The sequence below is a fragment of the Melanaphis sacchari genome, unplaced genomic scaffold (assembly GCF_002803265.2).
Source record: "Melanaphis sacchari strain LSU unplaced genomic scaffold, SCAv2.0 Contig0_pilon_pilon, whole genome shotgun sequence".
Taxonomy (NCBI): domain Eukaryota; kingdom Metazoa; phylum Arthropoda; class Insecta; order Hemiptera; family Aphididae; genus Melanaphis; species Melanaphis sacchari.
Window position 1 is genome coordinate 5,703,606 of NW_020270366.1, and position 11,486 is coordinate 5,715,091.

Here is an 11,486-nt window from a genome sequence, read left to right on the forward strand (position 1 = left end):
GAGACAGAATAATAGGCCACGGCCGACCGGTGTTATCGAATCAGTGGCAGAAGCACCTCAATACCTCATGTATTCCGACGCGTTATCGGCTTATCGCGTGATTGAATGACCTTTTTGATTTTTTATGTTTTTTTTAGTTTACGATGAAAACATAATGCCTCCGTCACGACCGCCAACCAGCCGTATTGGTCGTTCAAGTCCGTCGTCCGTCGACTCCGTCGGCGGTTGTGGTCGGCTACGAGGACGTTAGGTAAAACGAATAAGTCGGATCCGTCATGGAAGAAACGTTAGGACAGATGACGTGACACTGTGGATGGCAGAGTAAAGACGAAACGCTGTGACGTCATGGGTAGGCGGAGCGGGACGAACCAGCCACCTCTTGCCAGTTGACCGTGCCGTACAAACAAGAACCCCCGTCCATTGTGTTTTGGTCTCAAACTGTTCTTACTTCTTACCGTGTTCGTCTATTCTTACGTTGTCATCTGGGCGCACAAGAACTTCGCTGGTGCTTAACACACACTCGGACAACCGATTTACAGTTTTCGACGATAATTTTGTTTTGCAATTATTCGCTGTGGAGGTTTTAAAGGTGCCGCGTGACCATGGAGAAAATATCAAGTAGTAAAAACGGTAATAGTAGTAGTAGTAGTAAGAGAAACAACAGCCTGTTGTCAATAATGCGCGACTGGCAGACGGCATGCTACGGCATCGACAACTCTATTTTGGACGCTGAGCCCTCGCAATACTCCATTTCTCTTTGCCCTGGGCCTCAGTGGTGGTCCTGATGTCCCCCATGCCGCAATTGTAGCCAAACGCAACAGAGAGGGCAGCAGCGGCATGGGCAAGCTTATTCAATCGGAGCTCTCTGTACTGGAATCACAACCAGTGCATGAATTCGAACTTTTGGAGGATGTCAAGAAGCAATATGCAGTACGTATTACGTTTGGGATGCAGATCACGGCTGATGTGGATATACAATGGGATACAATATTGTCTGGGCGTAAGCTTTACATTCAGGTGAGTTGTAGGTACTCTATTCATGGCACATTGTTATCGCACTACATCGTTACTTGGCAGATGAACACAATGGTTTTAAAACCAATGACAGACATATAGCTGTGTTCGTTATGAGGATTTGATTTCTGAAGAGTATATTACATAGTTAATTACATTAAATGCATTTCATTTTATGTGTTGCTAAATGTTAAAATACACGTTTTCATCCAAGGTCACGATAAAAAGTTATCTGTTTTGATATTATATTAACAACATTTATAGTAGGTGTGACTTTAAACTTATGTATAAGGAGTGTCATTTAGAAAATATTTCTATGTTTTCCATAATTTAATATATGTTTAGTAGGTATATTATGTATAGCTACTATAAGTGATTATTTGTACATCAAAACGTTTTTTCTATTTACATTGGATACTTATATAGCTTCGTAAAACTTAAATTTTCTGTATTTTCTGATTTAGATGTTTTTCAGGTTATATATAACAAAATAAAAATAATAAATATAATCATATATTTTTATTTTATGTTGTATGATAATTACATAAACCATTTTAATGTTTTTCACAAATATTGGTTCCTACTCGTATTATTATTGAAATTTTAATTTGATTTATGTATCTACTTAAGAACACATGCACCAAAAGGGTTTGAAATATAGATGAAACTTGAATCTTTAACTTCTATCTAGATAGAAGTAAAAATATTCAATTAGTTCTGTAATATATTATTGAAACTTATAAATTTGAAATATCGAATTATTTAATTTTGCTTATACTTGGTGTTGAAAAAAATAGTATCTATTTTTAATACTGTATTTCCCCAAATTTATGTGGCTAGGTTACTCCTAAAAATTAAAGAAATTATTAAATTTAATTTTCAAAGTAAAATTCTAGTTATATACAAGCTAATAGCAAAATTTAATTTCTGTTGGAACCTTTAAATTTGTTTTCTTTATTTACAATTTAATATAATAGTGTTTTTAGTTAATTAAAATAATTTATAAAAATATTAAATAAATATTTTTTTAATGTTATAAATAGATGTTGTTGATAATTTGTTTTAGATCAATTTATCTACCTATTATCTATTAACAAATTCTAATTAATCAATTAAATTATCTAATTAATTTTACCATCCTAATTTATCTTATTGATAATACCATGAGATTAGTAAGTACTTTTTATTTTTAACTTAGCTATTATTATTATTATTATCATATTTTAACATTTTGTCCTTGTTGCTGAATATATTTTATACTTTCTGCCAGCATTTAATTGGACAAATATTATTTTTATGTTTATATATTTTAAATATTATCTTTTGACCATAAAAGTTTATTTTTATTTAGACTATTTGATAAATGTAAATTTATGTAAAATTAAAAAGTTAAAATAAATATGCAGATAATCAAACATGAATAATGTAAAAATCATATATATTTAATGTTAATACCTAGGTACTTAATTTTTTATTATATCACCTTTAACAAATTGTGAATTGACTGTAAATAAAATTGTTGGACTTAAGACAAGAGCAAAGAATATTTAGATACCTGAATTCATACATAGATAAAACAATAATTAATAGTTTTAGTTTTTATTATTTAATTTGATAATTATTTGCAATTTGCTTTGCTATACAGTTATTTAAACCATAGATAATTGTGTTTTATTCTATCTAAATAATATTTTTTAATTGAACAATATAATTTTCTTAATATTATTTACTTATTTGCTGTATTAAATTCATCAATTGTTTTTAAGAAGTGGTTGATATAGTTTTTTGTTCAGTTAAATATAGTATATAATGTGTTTAGCCATTTTTGATCCGCTGTACTACTGCACACCTTACTTAACAATTGGTATTTAAAATTAATTTCAATTTTGTATATACATTACTGTGCATTCTTACTTAAAACTCAAACAAAAATAAATACCTTTTTGAAATAATTTTCTTACCTCATTTCATTTATGTGTAGATACATAAAGATACATACCTCCTTAAAATTACATATACATAAATCACATATAAATACACTGTAAATATTTTTTATTACATTACTTTATTCATAATAAATATATAGGAATTAATATATTTTAAACGGTTTCAAAAATTTTCAATTTGAATAGCTCGAACTTTTTTCTGGTCCCTTCAACTTTGAGTTAACCAAGTTCACTATTTGTTTCCTCTCTTTGATCCACTTGCAACTTTCAAAAAATACATTCATCCAAATTTATTTTTTAACTATCTAATCTTAAATGAATATTGCAAAAGCTATAAAAAATATTATTTTTGAGAGTATGAACATAGAATGACAGAATAGTTAAATATCCATTTAAATTTACAAAAAAAAAAATTAAGTTAAATAATAATATAAAACCTGATGTATCAAATAGGTACTCAAAAATATTATCTTTTATAATTTTTATAATAGGGAATTTTACTTCAAGATTTGTTATATTTATTTTGAGTATGAGCCTAAAAAAGAATAACATATTAAGCTGGTATCAAATTAGCTTATAATTCAGAAAATATATATGAATACAGATGCAGCTGTATTGGTTCCAGTAGTTGAGATAGATTTGTGGTTTAGAAGTATTTTCGTTCATTGGCTATGGTGTGGCAATTTTTAAATTTAAGAAATTATAATATATTAAGAAAATAAATTTCAGCATTAAATTTATCAACTTTATTTGATTTGCTAGATAGTGGATAAAATCTCTTAAGTACCTATAATCTAGTTTTTTGCTTGTATTTATTTTAATCTAAATTATTTATCTTTAAAATTCTGATTGATATTAAATATTAATCCTCTACTTGTATTTTTTACTTACAATTTATGGTTATTATAATATTTTTATCAGAAGTGATAATTTATATTTTAAATAAATCACTTCTAAAAAAAAATTATTAGATAAAAGAATACTTAATTATTATTAAGTATTATTAATTTATTATTATTATTATAGTATCTATCTACTTCTACCTTCATTTTTTAATTTTTGGAGAAAAGTTGTAATAATAAAAAAATAAAACCTTAGTTCAAAAACTGAGTAACTATAAATATTTTTATGATTATAATTTTTTAGAAAAGAAATATTTATTGTTTTAGTTGCATACTACATTAAGTATATTAGTATATCATATATATAACATTTATCTTCAAAAATAACACATTTTATGTATAGTTAATATAATATACCCATGTCCATGATATAGAGTGTTATTTATTCAAATAGAATATAATATTTATAATAATTTAAAGTCATATTATATTAACATGTCTGTTGATTTTACTAGTATACTTTCTATTTAAGAGGACACCTTACCCACATGTATTATCTCCGTCTTACATACATACAACACAGTAAATTTTCTTTCAGCAAAATCTATTTTATGTTTTTAGTTTTAATATTAGAGTAAATTTACCTATTATCTAACTTAAAGGTAAGAATTTTATCTAGGCCATCACTTAGGCTTTTATTGATATTTTAATTTTAAATTGAGTTATACTTATGTAAAATATTAAAACTTTAAAATTATAATATTAATAAAAGCTTTTATGATGCCTAAATAAAAATCTTACTTTTAAGTTTGATAATAGGTAAATTTACTCTAATATTAAAACTAACAACATAAAATGGATTCTGCTGAACGAAAATTTGCTATGTTGTATGTATGTAAGATGGTGATAACACGTGCAGTGTCTTCTTAAGAAAACGTTATAACCACATTTATTGTCTCCGTATTAGAAATACATGACATAGCAAATCTATGCTCAGCAGTTATGTTTAGCTTCATTAGCTTTAACAATAAAGTAAATTGATCTATTATGAAATTGAATGTTAAGAACTAAATCTCCTTTTGTATGTAGATTTTTTACAATAATTAAAATTTTTTATTGAGTTTTATGTATAAAAATTTTTAATTATGTTCATAACTGCTTAAAAAACTGATTTATTGTAAAAAACTTACATGCAAACACAGATATATAGTTCTTACCCTTAATTTTCATGATTTTCCATATTACACACTTTTAGATGCAATTAAAAATTATGTTTATGATGGTGATACACTGATACATTATCATCTTATATTTTTAACTAAGTAAATAAGTAGGGAAGATATTATTAAACAGACAGTAAAGCTTGCATAGTGATTTGAATCAAGTTTTCTATAAAATTATTAAATTTATTTATATTTTAGGTGGCAGATGCACAAAGACCAGTTGGATCAAAAGAAGGTTTTTTGGCCATGTTGGAATACGCGGAAGAATATTTAAATGTATCTCATATCATTGTCTGCTTTGCCAAAAATCATCCTGAACGTAATGTACTGGTCAGAGGTTTCATGTTTTTGGGATTTTCTTTACAACCTCCAGGGCTCAACAAGATTGTACCACATGCTGCTATTGATAACTATAACCATTACATGGTGTACGATGTTGAATCATAATTTCATTAAGTTTCTATCATTCTTGAGAGTATAAAAAAATTTAAATAATTTCAAAATTATAAGTATTTAAACTAGGATACATAGTTGAATTTGATTGTCAATGCTGCCACTAGCCCTCTTTGTTGCTCCTTAACATTATTATTATTAAATGTATAAATTGATGCTTATTAAATCATACAATAATTAAGTAGTTACTCTATATTTTAAAATCATATTTTGCTTTTGTTTGTTACTTACATAGATGAATAATTTTTTTTTTTTAACAATCATGTAAATGAAATTACAACTTTTTTTCTAATGTCTCAATTTTTATTTTTAGATTAAGAATAATTTATAGTTATACAAAAAAAAAAAACAATATTATATATTTAAATGGGTATCAATCTGTTTTTATTTATTTGCCTTTTATAAAAAACTATTGGTAATCTTTTAATAAATTAAAAGCTCTTAAGGTAATTATACTTTTTTATAATACAGAAAAGTATGAAAAAATGTTGTACATGTTGAAGTGTTAAACAATTGTTTAAAAGTACTAATTTTTATAAAGAGCAGTATATTCATAAAAAAATAGTGTCCTATAGTCTTATACAGTTTAGTCTTGCAACAGAATTATTAATAAACATTAAAAAGGGAAAAGAAATACTTGTTAATTAAACATTATATGTAATATATGTTTAATCAATGCTATCAGTAATTGTGTTATTAAACAATTAGTAATAAGTAATAACTAATAAATAGAACTCTGATAAGAATAAAAGTTATGTTTGAACAGAAATAAATTCCAAATAATAAGATCAGGATAATTTGCTTATGTAATATTTAACATTTATTGTTATGAGAAATATTTACTTTGAATTTTAATTTTTTTTATTTATGATTTACCTTAAGGTATTGATTTACTATCAAAATAATTAAAAATTTGTCTTATCTAAGGCTAAACTGGATAAATGACTATGAAACAATTTTTGATGAAAATTAAAACTGATCATTACTGATTTTTAGAAAGAGAATATAAGTTAAAAATTATCAAACAATAGTATTGTGTTTATTGTATATATTCAAAAATAATTACTAATAAGTAAATACAATTGATGTATAAATTATAAATCAAATGTGTGTACTTTATAACTGAGAAATCTATTATAAATATTATTTGCTCATAAACATAGGTTAGGTTAGGATGGTCAATTTTTTTGGAAGGCTATAGCTCTCCCAGGGCTAAACATATACTGACTCATGGAGGGCTTTGCCTGCATTTTAGGGGCTAAGCCCTCTCCAACTATGTCTATGCTCATAAATCATGATATAGGGTAGCCAAATTATAAATTTAAAGAAATCCAAAACACTAAAATTATAAATGATTATTTATAATATAGTTATAATAATATAAATGTTAATGGCGGCAAGTTGTACACTGTAGGTACATTGAAATCGTCAGTAGGTTCAAGTTGTTTAATAAATGAGAAATAATTTTGTAACTACTCATCAAAATGACAGTTTTTTAGACAACAAAGTCACTCGTTTTTTTCGACTACCAAATATCAATTATATAATTTGACCTATATGGGAAGTTATAGTTATGGTAAGTCATCAGATATTACTCGTAATACTATGAGGTCTGTGGCCTGCCATTTAATCTTGGAAATTTTTATTAAACATATTATAATTTTAAAAGAAACATTTATAACATGTACCTGCATAATTCTTTTATATTATTAACATTATAAAATAATTGATATCGATAAATAGTGGAAGATTAAGAAATAATGTCGTCTTTAAAAAAATAATACTTGCCCGTAAATAATAATAAATTATTATTTCATAATATCGCATCATTTCCTATATATTAAAAGAAAACGATAATTATATTTTTATGTTAGGTAATCTCAATCGCATTATCTATTTATCTGTATAGTAATAAGTAATAACCATTATAACGTATTATTAAATTATCAAAACAGAGTAATTAGTAGGTAACAACTAACAGTTTAAGACCACTTAAGAAATAGATATTACTAAAATATACGGAAAATTCAATCTCTAATCCTGATAATTTGAAAATATTTACTCGAGTAGCTTACTCAATATTGCGTTACAACAGTTTTATCTAATCAATTGTACTTTGTAGGTAGGTACTTAAATTTATTTTTTCTTATGTATTTGGCCACTTTATTAGACTGTATGTTTACCAAGTCAAATATAAATTATGTGTTTAAACGTGACTATGCATATTGTTTTGATAGCTAGATAAATAAATAATAATAACTACTTACTAAAAAATACATTTATACATTTTATTTGATAATACTATGGATTATGCAACAATGAATACACCTACCTTATCCGTATAGCTTTTGGTTACCATCTAAAATTAATACTTAATACTTTGTAACGGCGCCGAGTCTTATAAATTTAAGTGAAGCAAAATCAAAATATTTACACACCCATCCAGTATCCACCATTGAGGATTTCAACAAAATATTATTTTCAATATTTTCCATTTAAAATTTTAGTTATTTATTTAATTATTTATTATAGGTATTATCTAATGTAAAAACAAAAATACTTATATAAATAAAACCACTCACCCTCTTTATTATATGAAGCGATCACTTCAATTTATGTATAGGTTATATAGATACTGATATTTTGATAGCTATTAATTGCCTATTAATTATTATAATTAAAATCAAAACATTTATTATTAATACCTTCTAAATTGCAGTTTAATTCAACTTTCGTCTTTTGTTTTAGATGAAGTAGTGTATGATGATTTGTGCTCATAATAAAATATTATACTTCAAATTTGTTTTCATTGTTTTGTTTTAAGACTGAGTATTTTAACGATATACAAAACGATTAATTTCTTATATTGTTTTCCCAATATTATAAAGATTATTTGAATCAGGTGTCTTGTCATGTTTTTATAAATGTAAAATGATAGAAATCAAAAATTGAAATAAGTATTACCATAGCCCACAAAAGTTTATCCATATCTGTATTCTGTACCAACTAGTATTACGTTATAAATTTATGATTTTAAGTTTACGACGTTTACGTGGTTTATTTTTGTGTCGATGACCAAGTTGACCTACGGATAATGATTTAGAATTAACTGATGTTTACCAAGATGAAAAGTAAAAAATAAAAAAATAAATTAATAAATAAATACCTTTAATAGATTGTGTCATTGTGGATGGGTTGGTTTCTACTTAATTATAAAGTCTAAAAAATCTCAATTTCATAGTACCTATTTATGCATTTTTAAGCTTCCATTAATTAATATTTAGTAATTTAATATGATCATTTAGATGTTTCTTACAGGAGTTACAGTAGTACAATCATACTTATTTTTAGTACGAGTGTATTAAATCTCTATTCACCTGTTGACCAACCGCCTAAATGCCTAATAATTAATATAGGTACCTATTTTCAATATTATAATAAAATTCCAAGGTTATATTTTAATCCTAATTCATTTTAGAATGAGTTTTAAAAATTATAATCTATTGAATACAATGTGTAAAAGTAAAACATACGATGATAGTGATTAGTGAATTAGTGACAATGAAATATCATTATTCTAAAACGAAAATTTGAAATTAATATTTTTACTAATAAATAAAACAAATAAAATATATTAAGTACTTAGTTACTTTCTATTTGTTTGGTATACATATGCTTTGTACTTTATTAATTATTACTATTCATAAAAGCCAAAGATTAAGTTTGCAAAAGGCTTTATTAGACGTTAGTAACTTAATATTCTCGAGTGATCAAGTGTATAGGTATTGGTTACGTAGTTTTGTTCAAGGTGATATATCTCTAGGGAGTTCACTTAATTAATTTCGACTCTATCGGCCTTATCATGTGAAAACCAAGAATAATGCTATTGTTAAATATAATCATTTGCAATTTTTATTTTAGTAAAAATTAATGTTAATTAAATGACTAAAAAAATTCAACAATGAAAAATTAAAGATTGTACTTTGGTATCTGTGCTTGCAATTGATAACGTTTAAGAGGCTAATCATTAAGCTCCGCAAAAGATGGGTATCAAAACGATCATGCAAGAAGAAATCTAAGACAGTCACTACTTACAGTGCTTGATTTAAAACAAAGCAACATCCACGATGCTGAAGCCAATAAAAAGTAGTTATTTGTCCAAGCATAATCGTTAAAATAAAATAACAAATTGAAGACCACTTAATAAAAAATCAGTCTATCAAAGTATTGATAGTAATATTTACATTGAGGCCAAATTTACTAGATTTGTAGTCCAACATTTTACTTTGAGTCCACTTTATTTTTATTTTAATAAGTAACAATGTTTTTTCATTTTTATCGCTTAATACTTGGCCACTGTTTACTAACAACCTAATAAATAGGCAATAGAAAAAATAGAAGTCGATAGAAAAGAAAACAATTCAAGACCCCTCCCAAAAAGTCAGAATATTATAGCAAGGGTATTTACACTGTAGCCAAGTCTATTTTATGCATCATTAAAAAATTCCAACATTTAAAAATGAAATATCTTACTTGGGTAAATACACCAATTGTAATATACTCACAGGATGCCAATTCTGAAGTTGTTCAACAAAAATGATTATTTTATTACAATGTCATTACCTAATTTTTTTTATTTTTATTTTGTTGATTTTCAGAATCACTAGTTTTTAATAATTTTGTAGTATGCATTTAACAATTTCTTTGCTGAAAATATACCACCTACTATATCTTTCCTGATATTGTCTTGTTTCTTTTACCTTTCATGGATATGACAAAAAACCCAAAATTTAATTTTAATTTTATATCAAATCACAAGTAATGTAAAAATGTTTTTAATTTTCTAGTAGTCATCAGTATTTTTCAGTCATAACTAATAACTTTAAAATATCAAACATGACTCACCATGTTATTGTTTAAATCCATTTTATAAAAATTTAATTTTTGTTGTACCAGTTATTATAGTTATGTCCTAACTATTTTTCATATAAACGTCACAATATATACTATATTATATACTTATTAGTTACTACAACAATATTATTCATCTAATTTAGATAAATATGCTTTTGAACTTTATATTGTCTGTTATTTTTCTAGCACTTCTTTTATTTTTCAAGAATAGGTTTCCTCAGTTATGATGTTAAATATTTCTGCTGAATTTATTATTACTGCCATTTATAAATTTGATCACACTTCTCAATTGTTGTTCTCTGTTGATTATTTTTATTCATTTGATCTCTAAATCAAATAAATTGTACACTGTCTATAAACTATAAAATATTAACAAATAAATTAATTTCACATTATATACTTACTACTATGCAAAAATTACTTTAAAGACTAAAAAAAGACTATAAATAATTATTGTTTTAAAAAAAATTGAAGTTCTTTGCAAATAAATGGTTATAAAGTAAATCAAACCACATTTTAAGAAAACATACTTTATAGTCATAGTATACTTTAATAGTCAATAAAAATAGGTTACATTAAAAATTACGTTAAATGACCAAGAAACATATATCTAAACAGATTTAGGTTATATACATACAGGGGAAAATTTCACAATTAATAAAATTAAATATACAAAATGTCCATTGTCCATACACAATTCTCTGCCTTAGAAATAAAAACTATATCCAATTTGATACCAAAAATCTGCTTAAAAATTGATGGTCAGAGTATTCTTACTAATAGAATGTGTCTCAAATACACAAAACAAAAAAACTATAAAATTAATAAATTCATAGTTAATTGTTTCACTTATAACATATAATAAATATGACCATTTATATTTTTAATAAAAAATTTATATATTTTAACTGTTTATAAATACTGTTGTCTATAAACAAAAGTATTTTCCAAGCGGCATACCCATGGCTATTCAAGTATATATTGTATAAATCATAAAATATAAAATCTATAATTATACATATTAAAACATTTTATTTCTTAAGACTTGAAACAATAAATAAAATTCAATTTAGAAAATTGTTTCATTATATTTA

The 11,486-nt window shown here is 25.1% G+C and overlaps 1 protein-coding gene across 1 annotated transcript; it reads left to right on the forward strand.

Moving 5' to 3' along the window:
* The first annotated feature begins 402 nt into the window (after positions 1–402).
* LOC112604060 (ornithine decarboxylase antizyme 1) lies at positions 403–5,771 on the forward strand. The gene is given in 3 exon segments (XM_025352930.1): positions 403–1,017; positions 5,224–5,407; positions 5,410–5,771. Coding segments are annotated over 3 exon segments (387 nt in total). The 5' UTR covers positions 403–837; the 3' UTR covers positions 5,433–5,771.
* Positions 5,772–11,486: the final 5,715 nt, after the last annotated feature.